The sequence below is a fragment of the Diabrotica undecimpunctata genome, chromosome 8 (genome assembly GCF_040954645.1).
Source record: "Diabrotica undecimpunctata isolate CICGRU chromosome 8, icDiaUnde3, whole genome shotgun sequence".
NCBI classification, from domain to species: Eukaryota; Metazoa; Arthropoda; class Insecta; order Coleoptera; family Chrysomelidae; genus Diabrotica; species Diabrotica undecimpunctata.
Genome location: NC_092810.1, coordinates 108920059 through 108937215, shown reverse-complemented (window position 1 = coordinate 108937215; position 17157 = coordinate 108920059). Strand labels below are relative to the sequence as shown.

Sequence of the window (17157 nt, the reverse complement as noted above, 5' to 3'; positions counted from 1 at the left end):
GTCCTAGCTTTTTCTTTCATTGTGTCGGTCACTCTGATTTGTTGTAGTTCTCTAAAGAGGAATCTTTCTGGAAGTGACGAAATTTAACGATACGGGACTCATCCAAGGCCTCGAGGAATGAGTGCACTCTAAACCCTTTAACGAGGATTCATGGGAGGGTAAGCCTAGTACCAGGAGCCGCGGAAATTCCAGCTCCAATAGCGTATATTAAAGTTGTTGCGATTAGGAAGCTCGTAGTCGAATCTGCGTCCCACACAGATTGTAATTACAATTAAACTTAAAAAAAATTAAAAATAATATGGATTTACTTTACATTATTAGGATTTCAAAAATTTTTAATGTAAAAAGTTTAGGAGGGGGGGTCTATCGCATTTTTTTAGAGTTGAGTTTAGCGCCTTTTTTAAGAGTTTGGTTGGCGTCTTTTTATGAGCCAGTCCGACCCTGGGGACCCCTGTGGGGCTAGCTACGCCACTGGTTCTAGGTGCGGTTCTAAGATCCAAACGATGTGATGCTGAGTTTCTATTGCAGCTTACATGATAGGCAAATTACAGCAGTCAGAAAGAGAACGTTATAGATTGTAAAGTGACACTTGAGTAATGTACGTCATATCTTATGGTTTTCGAGAACTTCATAGTGTAGTTAATGCCATTGAGTGCCCTTACCATAAAAATTATTATGGTCTATTTTGTCTCTCTGACGATTTTCATTTTTTAGTATTTTTCAAATATATTTCATTACCCTTATTTTGTCACCTAGTCCTATTTTTTATACCTTTTAGTCTTAAAATATTAAAACTATGCTTTATCTGAGAAATAAAACTAAATAACCATAATAACTCTTTGTTTTTATTGATATACTCTTTCATTATTAGAATACGTAGTTAAGTCCTCTAAAAGTAGTAACATTTATAGCAAAATTGTATTGGATCATACATTATATTGTTAAATGAACTGCCCACCTACAGCTACTGCACACTAAAAACTTCTATTTGAATACACTTTCTGAGTAAATCCTAGGCAGGATTTTATATTTATTTTATGTACAATCGTAACATTTAAGACTTGTTAGCTACCAGAACGACAACTAACAATAGAAGTTCAAACAAGAAAATAACTAAAGGCGTGTGCAATTTCTTAGCTGTACGTAAGGAGTATACTTTACAAAGTCCTGTTTTCCTAGAATTATAATAGGCGGCACTATTAAAACCATCATAAATACTGATAATGAAAGAGAGGAGTTTATAAGGGTGGGTCGTACCCTGTTTCAAAGAAAGCGAGTAGATAATTTTGTATGCTGTAAAATAATGCTTTTATTCCAAGTTTTCTACAACCAATTTATCAATGATATTCAAATTTTCTAGAAATAATTTTAAAAATAACATGTTCTTTCATAAATTGTTGTTAACAAAGAAGCACAGAAAAAGTAGTGGTTAGGTTGCAGATCGCTTGGGTAAATATACACCCACGTATTGCGTCAACTTGTCAAAAACAATTCGTGAACCAACTGCCGTTTTTGCATTAAGTCGAAAGAGAGTCATTCCATCGGCCGAACAAGACAGTCATGTCTTAGATAGGGGTGGAGGCCCTATTCGCCATCATCAATACTTTTGTGGTTGCTGTATGCCTACGAAGAGATCGTTTCATCATCATTCTCAGCATATTCTACCGATTATAGAGCCAGCTTCCCTTACACAGTCATTCTTCATTTCTCCCACGATTGTCTCAAATTCGCTTTTCTGTGCCATGTTGGACCGGCTTGTTTCCTTATGTCATAGCTCCATCTTACATTTGGACATCTTCTTAATCTCTTGACGCCTCTTAGATACCACAGTATAATTCTAGTGGACCACCTATTGTCAGTTCTACTCGCTAAACGTGCCGCCCACTGCCATTTTAAAGTTTTAATTCTATGGATTACATCAGTACATTTGGTTTTCTGTCTGATCTATTCTATTCTTTTTTAATCTCTCTTTGTTAAACCTAGTATGCATCGCTCCATTGACTTTTGAATGACTTTGAGTTTCGATATTTAGTGTCCAAGTTTCGTAGCCGTATGTCATGATTGGTAGTAGACACTGATCGAATGCTTTTTTCTTCTGGTTGATTGAAATCTTCGATTTGAATATAACAGCATTTCTACCAAAAGATGCACAAACCAGTTTCATTCTTCTGTTGATTTCTGTAAGTAAGGAGCCAGATTTATGTATTAATTGTCCCAGGTATACATACTCGTCTACTGTCTCAAGTGCAGTGTTGTTTATTATTACATCTTGGACATCCACTAGCTCGTTGTACATGATTTTTGTTTTTGTTAAGTTCATTTTTAGGACAACTCTTATAATTGAATTCCTGCTTCCCTAATTATTTTACATCAAAAGTCATGGTAAACTATTTGTAGAGGACTAAACTATCTGTATCGAAACAAACGTTAAAATTGTTCTACGAATTAAACGTATTATATTAATATAATTTTTTAACTAAAAAAAATATTGACTATTTAAATATTCTCAAACATCTTACAATCAATATAATCAAACGCAATACGTCGTACATATTTTTGCACTATGTGTGGCCTGAATTTTAGGGGTGGCCTGAAAAATGTATATTTATGCAAAAGTTGGGAGTACGTATAATTCGTAGAACAATTTTAACAATTGTTTTTATTACAGATTTAATATTAGATTTCAGACTTAATTTAATATTAGATTAATACAGATTTCAGTCCTATACAAATTGCGACTGGTCTTTCTTACCGTATAATATTTTAGCATACTCCTGTTCATTTTTTAGACGAGCGGTTTGTGTGATATAGATACCCAAAGTTTGTCTCATAATATTTACTTTTAGAAACCAGCTGTGTGTTTACGCTACTTCACTTATAAATATTAGGAATTTATATAATATTTTGTATGTATTTTATTTGTTTATTTTGTTTGTTTGCTTTAAATAGAGTTTCGCATAGTCCCTTTGCTTTTATTTTTCTATGGTAATATACATACCTAAGGCGAAAGGGAGAAATCAGTGAGTTCTAGATTGAACACAGAAATTCCCCTTCCTTTCTGATGGTCTCAGTTGTTATATAGGGGTCATTGTATGTTCAGAAAGCAACACTTCTTTTCTTTTGAAATATTTAAAAATTTTAAATTATCGATTTGGACTTCTGCAATCCTTTATCTCTACTTATCCTTGGACATTAAAGAAAGAAGTTTCAGAAGAAGTTTTAGACATAATAGCAACCTTCGAATTATAAACCTACAGAAAAATATTGCGAATAAGTTCCGTGGATAGAGTCACGAATATCGAAGTATTGTATTAAAGAATTAAAATTGGAAAATTGTCATATCTGGGAGATGCAGGGCGAGTGTTATAACTTTCTGAAATTAATAATATAAGGAATAATACAGAGCGGCCTGACTCGTGGAACAAGACGCATCTCCCGGTTAAACAATTTGAGAGCTTGATTTAACTGTATTTAACTGATCTCTTCCTAACGGCGGAGAGAAAGTGTGAATTTCCGTGATTATTGTAAACCTACTTAGAGGAGATCGCACATGAAGGGAACGAAGAATCCTTTATTTATTTTTTCCTGTCTATTTTCAAAATCTGGAACATTAAATACCCGAACCCTGTACCGAGATAAAGCACTGACATCTATACAAGACAAAGTGAACACGTACAAATATGTTTTAGCACTGCAGGATATGCGGTGGACGGGAACCGACACTCTTGACAAGAGAACCTATTCCATCCAACACAGGGATGTAGTTGGATTTATTGTAAACCAAAGAAAAAAAGGCCTTCTTATTGACTTTAAAACATTGTAAAAGAATATGATGATTGCGCTTAAAAGGGGAATTCTTCGATTACAGTTTGATCAATGCACATGCCTCGACTGAAGACAAACGAAAAGAAATACAAGAACAGTTCTTCGAAGACCTAGAGCAAGCCTACAAAATTTGTCTCAGAAATGACACTAAGATTATGTTAGGTGACATAAATGCAAGAATAGGACGATAGTTAAAAAAAGAAAAATTTAATATTTCAGTTATATTATGAGAAATTAAAAATAAAACTCCCTAAAACTATTGAACAAGAGAATAAAGGTAGAAAAAAACTAGGAAGACGTTATTATTCTTAGATTAATGATTTACTCACTTATTTATGAACGTTAGACCAACAAAACCTTTATAAAATTGTTTAGATCACCGGTAGAGAAGATAAAAAGGCTAATGTAGTTGCCACAAGTCTAATGAAACAGTACTCGTAAGATGAATTGTCCCTTTGATCATTTCAATGAATACAGCACGCCTGCTGACGTGCCATAGCAGACGTTTATTCATTTCAATCGCTTCAAAACAACATAATTGTCGAAATTATGTAAAGAATTTGAAAAAATTAAGAGTAAATCCTTTGTGATTGTAATACCTAGATTATTGGCTTCTACCTTATGGATTACTGGAAGTGTATATTCGTGATATCTATCACCGAGACAAGGTTCCGCTTATACTTTTTTTAATAGCATGGACTAGGTGTCAATCAGCCGGTCACAACATGACTAATATATCAAACACAAAAGTTTAATGACTGATAAGTCGATAAAACAGCAATAACGAAGACTTGTTTTATGTGATTTAGGTACCGAAATTAAAATAAGGTACAAAGTTTAAATATTAGCTTCTTTTCAACATCATCCGTGCGTTCAAAAAACGATCTACATAATATAATTCAAAATAATTTTCTTTGTATTATCCGCTTCTTCATTTAATTTTATTTATTTATCTTTTAATGTATTTAAAAACAAGATAATGAGGACCTCAGAGTTCCACAGCAAACTCTTATACTGCTTTCTACTTAATTCGGTAGCTGCTTTGCTATGGACTTTTTAAGGTCCTCACCATATTTTTTTATGTACATCCTACGATCCTGTTAACTCTTGATTTCAGTTTCTTTCTATTTCAATATTTCTTTTCATCAAATAAGGATAAATTTTACGCCTTGAAATAGTTCCACTATTTTTAATAAATTTGGTTTATACAGTAAATAAATTGGTATAGATAATTGGAATAGAAAACAAGTAATAAATACAAAATGAGACCATCGTAATCCGTTTTGAAAAGAAATTTTTTCTACTTGTTTCTTATAAGTAACTTTAATTTGAATCGATATAATTTTAAGTATATACAATTGTTATTTATAGCATCATTTAGTGACTAGATAAATAAGTACAAGCCATAAATACGTTAAAAAGTTTACTGGTTTAGTACGTAATAGGGAAACCGAAATTTTGGTAAACTTATGACTACAATGGTCTTAGAAGAACTTATTTCATTCGTAATAATGATCGAATGCTTAAAATAACTAAAGACACATTTAAATATTCTCAATTTTTATTATTAAAAAGTACATAGATGATTTCTGGAAATCAAAATGCACAGGCATTGTGAACTCTTGTTAAATCATCAGTCAAGTCTAGATGGTAGGTCTCTTTTTGGGCGATCAGAATTTAATGACCATCTTGCAGTAGAAATGGGCTCCTCTGAAATGTTTATTTTTAACAGTAACATAATTTAACGATCCCTAGGCAATCAACGTCAATTTATTGCGAGATATATTGTACCATATTATGTCTGACAAGAGACGCAGTACAATATCATAGTGAAACATATCTAATATCGCAAAACAATTGTATTGATCAATCTTTACACTAACTTATACATCACAACCTGTCTGTAACATTATCTGTCACAATATAAGCTCATTGAAAGCTTTTACTTTATAAGTTATAGGGGTTTAAGTGATGTGTCAATTTCAAAACAATCGAAGAATTATAATTTCGTACGTTAATATTGTTTCCTGATAGAAAGAATTATTGTTTAAGAAAATCAATCGATTGGTAAGCGTTAGGGTTTATGTCGGGAACAACATTTAGCATGTAATGCTGATTTTAAGCGCTGCCGTACCATGTAGATAGTATTAAACAATGTGGCCATCCAATTTCGATAGTTATCCCAAAAAATATAAAAAAGGTACACAAAATCTTCGAGTCAACGATTATCAGTAATATTTACTGTATTATGTCACCACTGGAAATAATTTGAAAGATTTGTCTTGACGTCATTCATTTTCTTCTTCACGTGCCATATCATAATTATCCGACTTAGAATAATTGTTCTGCATTTGGTATCCGAGTCCATTCACGAATGTTTTTTAACCAAGAAATCTGCTGTCTTTCTACACACCACCGACCTTTGTATTTTGCCCTTAAGAATCAGTTGTAGTATTCCATATCGATTTTTCCTCAATATATATCCCAAATAAAACATTTTTAAGTGTTTAATAGTCTTAAGTTATTCTCTTTGTTTGGTGACCCTCCTTGGTACTTCCTCCTTAGTTTTCCTTGTCGTCCAAGGAATTTTCAAAATCCGTCTATGAATCTACATTTTAAATGCTGGATTCGGGTCATGCTTGATACTTTAAGGGTACACACTTCTGCTCCATACAAGAGTACAGATCAAACATAGCACTTAACAATTTATTATTTGTCTTAGTTCTAAACTGAGATGGTTCAGAAACATAGTTTTAGTCAATGCTATTATGAGTTTTCTTCTATTCTGTGCCTGAATCTAATTGGTATATTATTACATTTTCTAAATCTGTCATTTTTTGAAACTTTTCAACTAGGACTCCATTTAATTGAAGCACTGGATCTGGGATACGTTAATAGGATGAGGTCGAATTTGGATACCTTTAATATTTTCAGACAGAATTATTGAACCATGCTGGGGACAAAATTCAACCTTATCTGACTCCTCCTTTTATGGAGATTTCGTCGGTATAGTTATCTCTAATTTTTTCAGTGATAGTGGCAGTACAGTGGCAGCTTTACATCCACGAAGGATGCAAAGATATCTTTTCTTTGACCACGGCACTTTTGTAATAGGATATTTAGCAGAAAACGTGCCTCCCTAGTTCCCATAGCATTTCTAAAACCAAATTTTCCATGCAACTTTTCTTATTCTATTCGGAAAAGTGTCAGAAAAGTTTGTTGACAAATATGTAATGTGAATAAGAAAAATACGTTATAATGAATAAGAAAAATAATCCCGACCTTGCCCAGGAAGGACAACATTTCGAAGAAGTTGGTTGGTGGCTCGTAATTACTTTTAAGCATGTATGGTGTCTCATTTAATTTCATAAAGTCTAATATAGCGGATAAATATAGACCATCAAGTATTTAGTTGGCTGAAACGTATTGATATAGGATGTATCTTATGGCTATTTAAAGAGTTTTGAATTTAACAGGCTGGGTATGGGACCACAAAGAACATTTTTAACATCCAGTGAAGATGACACAGCCTCCTGATCCATCCAAGGTTCTGAGTTTAATTTTTTGCAGTTGTAAAAAAGACTGCGACAGCAGTAGAAAAAATGGCTTGGTTTGCAATTTGGCATATAAAAATTGTGAGTCAAATTGCACCAATATGGAAAACTATGAAGAAAATCAATTATCTGATACAGAAGAAGATAAAAAAATAAATTTGAATGACACGATTATTTGTTTTATCTTTTTTTACTCAATGAAAGAAAATTGTATTTATATTCAAGAAATCATGTTTTAACTCTTATTTGATAAAAATCTTAACTAAGAAATTAACATAAAGTTTCGGAAGACGAGGTTCACCCTGGGCACCAGATATCAGAAGACAATCGCTGTGATACTATTCATGTTCCGCAACCCCAAAAACTACCAGGTAAAGACGTTTGACTGATTTCGAATAAAAATAACATAAAACTCTAGAAGACCAGGTCTCCGAGTAACAAAATTGAACTTCGATCTATCAACATTTTCCGAGTTACAAATTTTTCATTTTCTATGCACTTTGGAAATGCATTTTCATTATGCACAAAATGAAATTTGAATTTTACCAACATGAAATTTGTTCACAAACTTTCCTGACATTTTCCCTAATCGAAAGCAAAAAGTTGCATAGCGTTTCATCTTAGTGTATTCGAACTTATGTGATTATACAACCTATTTTTGGCTAAGTACAGATAATCATAATCCATACTTTTGATTTTATTATCTCAGTACCCAAAAACTCAAAAACAGTCAATGGAACTAAAATAATGACTGGAGAAATATACATGAGGAATCTCAAATATTTATGCATATAATAAAGAATTATTCTTCCTGTAGCTAAGATTCAGAACTATCAGTCAACAAAATGAAATTTATTGACACGTTCATATGAACTTCAAGAAATGTGGATCTTGAGCAAATATACACAGATCTTAACAAAATATTCAATTCATCTCCCTACCACAGTTTGTTTTCCGAGAACTAGACTAGGGGTCTAAGGTTAACGACTAGGTTAAGTAGGTATTTGAATAGTATAAACATATTAAATAGAAATTGTAGGTAAAACATCTTTTGCAATTTTTAAAAAAAATATCGATGACCTGGTTTTGAAGTAGGTATTCTGAAATTTTAATATCATTTAATAACGTAACAAATAAAACATATTTAAGGCAAGATAAATTTATGTGAGATAGAACACAAATTTTCACAACATCGTCATTTTAGGTAACTTTATACCTGTAATTAGGTCCAAAATCTTTGACATGTTCGCGAAGACATCGTCAGCTGACTGAGTTAAAGTGTACTAAGGTGCCATTGGTCTTACAAGGCCACGTGATTTCAACCAAGCCTGCATCTGCAGAAAAAAAATTTAAATTATTGTACGATTATTATTTGTTTTTAGACGTATTAAGAATCAGAATTAAATCATACAAGAACATTTAGGTTGTGTGATTTGTAATAAAGCAGTAAAAAAACAATTAGTTTAATTGAAAAAAACATTTCAGAAGAGCTGTGACCTTTTATCCATCCGTCAAAAACGCAGGTTAAAGTAAAAGATTTTATACAAATGTGAATGACAAACAAGGATTCACTCATCATTAGCAAAGATTACCTAGTTTCAATTCATATGTTTACGAGAGCCAACTGAATCGGAAATTTAACAGATCTCCATCTATCGACCGAAAAGTGTTCAGACTTAAGCTCTGACATCGCAATGGGCGAGGATTTTAAAAACCTTTCCAAACATTTCTAATTTGTATGTATTTGTCCCATAAGAAGTTGGAAATATTGGTTTTTTTAGTTGTTTGAAAAATAAATAAGGATTTTGGGTTATAAACATTCATTCTTTGCGATTGGTACTATTTGTTGTTCGTGAATTTTTGAGGTAAGAATAGCAGAGTATTAAGATATTTACTATGAGTGTTCATATTTTAAGGTTATGTTATTGTTTGATTAAAGCTTTAATTCTTTTTTACTGTATTTCAAGGTATTTTGCTGTTGTTTTTATCAGGGTTATTTCAAAATAAATCATTCAATTTATATACGAAATTAAAAACTATTTAAATTAATTTTTTCTTTTTTAAATGCTAGTGATTTTATCTCCTAAAAGACTGAATATATTAATGTTATCGTAGTTTAAATAGTTAATAGTTATTTTGTTGCCATTACTCAAAAAATCAGTAATACTGGATATCTTCAACACATGCTTATTAGCTATTATATGGCCAGATCTAAAAAATTAATTCAAAAGCTATTACAACATTCAAATAAAATTTTTTTAAACACTCATTAAGGAAATTTGATAAAAATGTTTCCACAGAATAATATATTACAACGTAAACTACGAGAAATCGAATATTTTTAGTCTTTTACAGGATAAAATCACTGGCAACGAAAAAATAAATAAAGCATTAGTTTAAATATTTTTCAACTTCGTAAATAAATTCAATGATTTATTTTAAAATATTCCTGATAAAAACAACAACAAAATAACTTGAAATTCAGTAAAAAAATAATTAAAGTTTTAATCAAACAATAACATAACCTTAAAATATGAACACTCATAGTAAATATCTTAATACCTTGCTATTCTTACCTCACAAATTCACGAACAACAAATAGTACCAATCGCACAGAATGAACGTTTATAATACAAAATCCTTATTTATTCTTCAAACAATTAAAAAAAAAACAATATTTCCAACTTCTTATGGGACAAATACACACAAATTAGAAATGTTTGGAAGTTTTTAAAACCCCCGCCCATTGTGACGTCAGACTTAGGCAGTCCAGTGGTGGTCCAGTGAGGTATCGTACCGCTGTTGCTCTCTCTTATTTCCCTCTCTCTCTCTCTTGCTCTCCCCAAAGATAGGCATTGAACTCCATGTTAAATAGCGCATGCTGTCTTCTTATTACTCCGTTTGTGTAACTTCGTAATGGATAGAAAAAATCATATAAAAAACTATATTAGCATCTTAAAGTTTTATGAATCATTTTTTAAAAATGTTAAAATATAAGTATATATTTCTTTAATTATTCTAAGCATTTAAGCCATAGCACTAAAGAATTACAGAGAAAATTTTTCCAAAACTGCCGGTTTTAAATTAAAAAATAATTAAATGCAGTGTTCCCAAATTGTTCTGTTTGGTTAGAATAAATTTTTGTTTCACAAAAAAAGCGTTTGTAAAAATATATTCAGATTGAAAACTGGCACAGGTGTTTGACTTGTTTTACTTACAAACCATATATATTTTAAATAGGCAATGACGTCATAAGTACAATATAGGCAGCGTCCCCAGGTTGCGTACTGTTTATTGCGCTAACAAACTATGTGCTTTAAAAGAACAAAGAAGAATAATTTCATCAAATATAAGTCAAATATTAATCATAGCATTCATTTTAGTGACAATGAATTAGTAATTTAGAAGTAGTAGTAGTAGAGGAGAATGCCCCAATATCGCAACCTTGCCTTGGTTTATTCTTATACTGGTAAGGTTGAAGTAAAGTTCTCTGTCATTTGAGGTTCGTAGGTAGATGACCCATACCGATGCCACTTTTTGAAGTGTTCCCAATTACATATAATTTTACACAAAACTGGAAAATATCTTTTTATCCTACTTTTAGGAGCTTCGCTCTTCATTTTTTATGGATTTAATTAATATTGTAACTTACTCTATAAGCGTTTTTACCATAACCTCAAAATATCGTGTGCCCTAATATCGCATATTGAAGAACTCTCAATACCGCACTGTACGATATTAAAAATTATTTTATAAAAATAAGGATTTTTTTTGGTTCTGGGTATATAAAATGCTTTCAAATAAAAGAAAAAAGTGGGACAATAATAGTCAATGTTGTCAGCAGTAAATGTCGTTAGGAATAGAGAAATAGGTCATTAGAAGAATTAATTAATGTGGAATTGGGTAGGAAACCAACAATATCGGAAGGAATAAAAACATAATTATATTAACATGTTATATGAACAGAAACATAGTTATAAGATCTATTTATTGTTTCGAAACGCAAAACGTTTCAATGGTTTAACTTCCTTAGATATACGAAAAATCGCATTTCAGTTGGCTTTAACAAATCATTTGACTCATCCATTTCACTTGGAAAAGAAACTGCTGACAAGAAATGGTTTCAACGACTTCTTCATTACCTTTTTGAAAGCCACAGGATATTTCTTTTGCAAGGTAAAAGGTTTTATCTTGGATATTCTTGAGCCTGCTTTCCAGCTGATTACTTCTAATCCGGCTGGAATAGTTATATAATGTTGATGAGAAACAGGGATCACGTATGTCTATTCAAACATACCAATGTACTTTCACGAATAGGCAGAAGACAGGTTGGTGAACTTGATGATGCTTAAAGGAGTTCTTTAGTGATCCATTCTAATAAAATGCTGCTGGTGGATTCGTGCCACCAATGTGGGTGTTCCCTAGGAAGAATATGAAACCAGAGCTACTTCATGGTGCGCAACCAGGCACCGTCGCAGGATCTATCAAGATAAATTCAGCAGTACTACTGCTTGTTGATGGCTACTTCTCCCATGCACGCAACTTAGACCTCATAAAACTTGCTAGAATACATAGTGTGTGATATTGTCCCTTATATCAGTATCCCTTGACACTCTACACATCAAATTCAGTCACTAGATTTGGCGTTTATGGATCCACTGAAAACGTACTGCTCTCAAAAAATCGAAACCTGGCTTAATAATCACGTGAGTAAAGTTGTTTCTGTTTACCAAATAGGAAAATTATTAGGCAGAGCTTATTTAAAAGTTGCCATCGCTGAGATATCTGCTAATGACTTTAGAAAAAGCCTTGCGGCAATCGATATGTTTGCCACAGACAACGGAAACGAATACATCTTACTAATGATAAAGAAAATTTTCAATGCGAGGAAATTACGTCATGTATATGTTCTTATGCCTATGTAGGTAACGAAGACGTAACGCCGTTGCTATCTTGCAGTAGAACACGAAAAACTACCTCAAATCAAAACCACAAAACAGGTCTCCATAATAAATAACCGGGACCCCAAATAAAGATGATTTAGAAAAGAAATGTTGGAGAAGAAATTGGATGGTTAGAGAAGGGCTATTGAATAGGGAGGATTAGCAAGAAAACAGAGTATATGTGGTTGGAAGGAACAGGAATGATTGAAGACATCGAATTGCTTGGTAAAAACTAGGACAAGTAAGAGAATTTAAGTACCTTGGTTCCTACATAACGACAAATGTGACAATAGATCGAGAAATTACCTATAAGATACAGGCTGCTTGGTTTAACCGGAAACGAATGCGTGGGGTATTGTGTGATCGAACAATCAGGAAAGGGCTAAAAGTAAAGATATACAAGAGTTTCGTGCGGCCTGCGTTTGTAGAGGAAGTAAAGTGTGGACTGTAAAGTGGGTTCTGAAAATTAAGATGGAGTGTAGCTGAACTAAAAAATATTACGGTCGATGTTGGGTAAGACTAGAAGGAACAGGATCAGAAACGACTTGATTAGGGAAGAAGCTGCGATAATTACAGTCTCGAAAATGGTTCAAAAATAAAGACTACAATGGTTTGGTCAGCAAAGGAACAGTTTTGGTAAAGGAACAGCGATCCCTGAAAAGGGAAAAGTTAAGGCAAAAGAAAAAGAAGAGGCAGAAATGAATAAAAAAAAAGCTCTAAAAAAGAAAGTGTATGTAGAATTGGAACCGGATCCACAAAAAAAAACTATGATGAAGTAAAGAAAGACGACAGTGTGCTTGATCGTAAGAAAAAGGAAGTGAAAAAGAAAGGATTTCCAGCGAATGATATTTCGGAAGAAAAACTCATGTCAGGGAAGAAATGTATAGTGAATCGGGCACAATATGGAATTAGATGATGATTCTGACAAGGACTGTAGTTCTGCAAACAATTATGTAAATGACGCAGAGTATACGTTTTGTTTGGGATTATACACAGAAGACAAAAAGGTGAAAAATGGACAACTGGACAACAAATGGATGTTACGAACGCTACAACTGGAAACACGAACAATGTGCTCCTTCTGATAGGAAAAAAATGTAGGTACATATACGACTTTAGTTTAACTGGATACGGTGTCCTAATATCGCACAACCAAATATGCCCCAATATTACATATATCATATTACGATACCATATTCAGAGGCAGTAAAACAAAAATAGGCATTTTTTTTATTTTTTAATACAGAAAGTCTGAAACTGAAAGAAATATATCATTTGTACTAAACGTTGTTTTATTGCTTAGTACAATACACTTTTAGCCCAAAATCACAGCTTTCAGATTTTTCTATTTCCTGATAAAAGTCCTAGAAAAAAGGTTACTAAACTATTAGGGTAAAGGATACTAGAAATATTAGGACACTCTCCTCTTTTAGTTTATCTGTAGATTTTACTAAAGAGCGAGAAATAGAAAGCCACATTCGCTAATAATTAAATTTTGTCAATCATAAACTTTCGTCACCGCCTATTTATCACACATAAGTTAAATTTCTGAAGCATATCTTATCACGTTTTCTAAATATCTAATTCTACTATCACAATTAACAACAAACATCAATGTAGACTAGAGTTTCGAGTGAAGTTGACTCGATTGTCAATTGTCATTTTAGAAAATACCGAGAAGCCAGATTTACACATCTGGATGTAAAATAAGCGTTATGTTGCGCAATCTGGCAAACTGTCAAGTTCATCCTTCGCTCTGACGTTTATAGGCAATTCGTTTCCGAACAATTGGTCTTCATCTGAACAAATATTTTAAACTGACTTATTACGTTTTAGCATTTTTTAGATAAATGTTATTATAGATACACTCATATTTTTAATTTTGCTCCAAATAATAATCAGATATGGCTGTTAAATATAGTTCAAATAAATCCTTAGATATATTTAACAATTAAATATATCAAATTTAAAATTTCGGAATGTAACTTTAGAGGTTATCTAAATTTTTAAACATACAATTATATCTCAAAGACGGAATACCTAAGATGTCAAACTTTGAACCAAATATCAGTGTTTTTATTTATTTTTTTTTAAGCCTAATAATATTATTTTGTATATAGAAATACTTTCTAAATAAATAATTTAAATAGAATTTTCGCAACATACTTTATATACATTTTTCATCCGAAATACTTTTCATGCTACTTATGTAATAAAAATCCTTCTTCGAAGCACAAATAATCCTTCAAAACTAAACTCGATACTAAACTAAACTTCGATAACAACCACATAATGTGGTTGGTATCTTTTGTTTCAAGGTTATAGGCCGTGGTCTGCAATTATAAGTATATTCCTGACGTCTCCTCTGGTACTGGGGTAGAAATTATTAAAAGTAATATAAGAGCGGACGTACACGTAATGTCCCGATGTTGCGGTCTCCCAGTGATGATCATATTCTGTCATGTGCACGTGTCTGTTTGATCTGAATTGGAATTGTAATTTTCTGGCACACAGAATATACCAAAAGGTCATCGGTTACCCCGAATACAATTTATCATAACACTAAAAATAAGGTCCAGTAACTTGAATGGTGTATTGGAAGATACATCCTTTCCCAACACTAACATTTACATCAGTAAAATATTAAGAGCAACAACAATATAAAACATTTTTAAAGAAGCAGCATTATAATAAGAATAAGGAAGGTTGACTTGACTCTTGTATTGGAAGATACATCCTTTCAAAACACTAATACTTACTTTTGTTAAATATTATTAGAAACAACAATATACAATAATTGGATATTGAAAATATCATTTTTAATAAATTAAAAGATCTTCTACTTAAGTTTCACATCTACTACAGCATTTAGTCTAACCGATCCTATCCCATCCCACTATTTTTTATAAAGAATACTACGAAAAATATTTGGAATTGTAAACACGTGTCAAAATTAACACAGGTTGGCAAAAGATATTTACCACAGATGTAGTAATAATAAATTAGATGTAGAACTGGAGGACAATAAGTGAAGCTGATTTTTTAAAGTTTGGTGTGCGTATTGTCCGCCAGATGGACACAAGTAAGGAGGCAAACAATGTAAACATAACATTATTAATTTGAAAGTTCACTTGTTTCCCGTGAATGGTTGTAAGTAAGATAATCTCCTGAACAAAAAATAATCATTTTTACTTATATGAGTAAATCACAATTAGATAAGACATAGTTTTTGTAACATATTATTTGTTAATATTTGGGTTTGTGGTTTAGCATAACTGTATAAAAATGATTCGTTTATGCAGTGCATTGGGTTAAACTACAAGAAATTCCTTGGCAGTACTTGGATTTGTATCATTTTTTATATGTGTGGATTTATAATTATGAAAATTGTTCCCAAATTGAAGTAATTAGATTGTGGGCAATGTTTATTTAAACTTTTTAAGCTGTCAGCGACTGAGAAGCTTAAGAGTGGTAACTTCATTATATATATATATTTTTTTAATATCTATAATTCAATTTTAATAATGTTACTCAAAGTTAAAATCAAATTTAAATAATAATATACCGTTGGAAGTGCATCATATGATCTTTTTGGTTCTCTGTAAATTAATGTTTTTTACTTAAGTTTTTTCGCATATTTTTTATATACATGTACCATTACCACATGTCTTTTGCTGTGTTAAGTTGAGTTAATTTGTAAACTGTATTCAGTTCAATTAATTGTCTATACAACATAATATATTTAATGTCCATTATCATAAGCTTCTTTACGCATTTTATATCTTTGACTGCTACATATCTTTTTAAGATGAACTGATGATGCTTCTTGATTAAGAAGCGAAACGTCTTCAATAAATAGATGAAGTAGCCACCTTCATTGTCTTTTATTTCTCCACTTTGACCGAAAAACCCACCACTCTTCGAGTGTTCCTTAGTTTATATATATATATATATATATATATATATATATATATATATATATATATATATATATATATATATATATATATATATATCAGCAGAAGATTCGAACGCCGATTGTCCAGGACCAGAAGCAGAAACAATACCGCGTAGCTACCAGTCGACTTGTTACCTCAAACATGTAAGTTATACTTAAGTTGCTACTCACTTGTGTTTGGTAGTGGGAAGGTCACGTGGTCAATAAATCTCGCCCATTAGAGAGAGACGCAGGGACTGCTATGCATCTTTTTTCTCTGTCTCACTAGGGGAAAAGCTCTATATTGTAGCGCTTTGTCTAGGTATTATTTATGTCTATGCTTATACATTATATAGGTAAATTTTAGTTTGGAATATTGTTCATTATGCAATATTATACATGATGTAATATGATTTACCGATTGGCAATATTATTGCATAATATCAATCTTTGTCTAATATGTTGGTGATAACCCTGTAGCGGCCACATGAGTAATGGAAGTATAAGTTTCTTATAACTTAAACATATATTGTTCAGAAAACCAACCAATTGTTGAAGATACGAACTGTTAACAGAAAGATCTCGTTCTACGAAATAGACTATTCTAGTAACAATGTTGTACAATTACCAAATGAAACCATTTGATTTGATTGTCGAGAATATCAAAGACTTTAACTGTTTTAACACACATACTACTAAGTAGCTCAAATTTCAGTGTACTCCTATACATACACCATATCTTTAATCCGTCAAAAAGTGTTGCCTCCATTTCGGTGACGAAACAGAGAACTATGGGGTTGAACCAATCGGCCAATATTCAATCTACTGAACATCACTGTACTCTCCTTCCACGTTTGCTAGGCGCAATTCAAACTCTTTGGTTAGGGCTGCTTTTGCC

The 17157-nt window shown here is 32.1% G+C and overlaps 1 protein-coding gene across 3 annotated transcripts in view; it reads right to left on the bottom strand.

Moving 5' to 3' along the window:
* Window positions 1-826: 826 nt before the first annotated feature.
* The window catches only part of Plc21C (Phospholipase C at 21C), a 363710-nt gene continuing 347379 nt past the window's right edge, over window positions 827-17157 (bottom strand). For 2 of the 3 annotated variants that reach the window (XM_072540713.1, XM_072540714.1), the window contains one exon: window positions 827-17156. In XM_072540713.1, coding sequence (XP_072396814.1) covers window positions 17082-17156 — 75 coding nt within the window. In that variant the 3' untranslated portion in view covers window positions 827-17081. The remainder of the gene's footprint in view (window position 17157) is intronic. The other variant, XR_011951639.1, reaches the window with a different exon arrangement.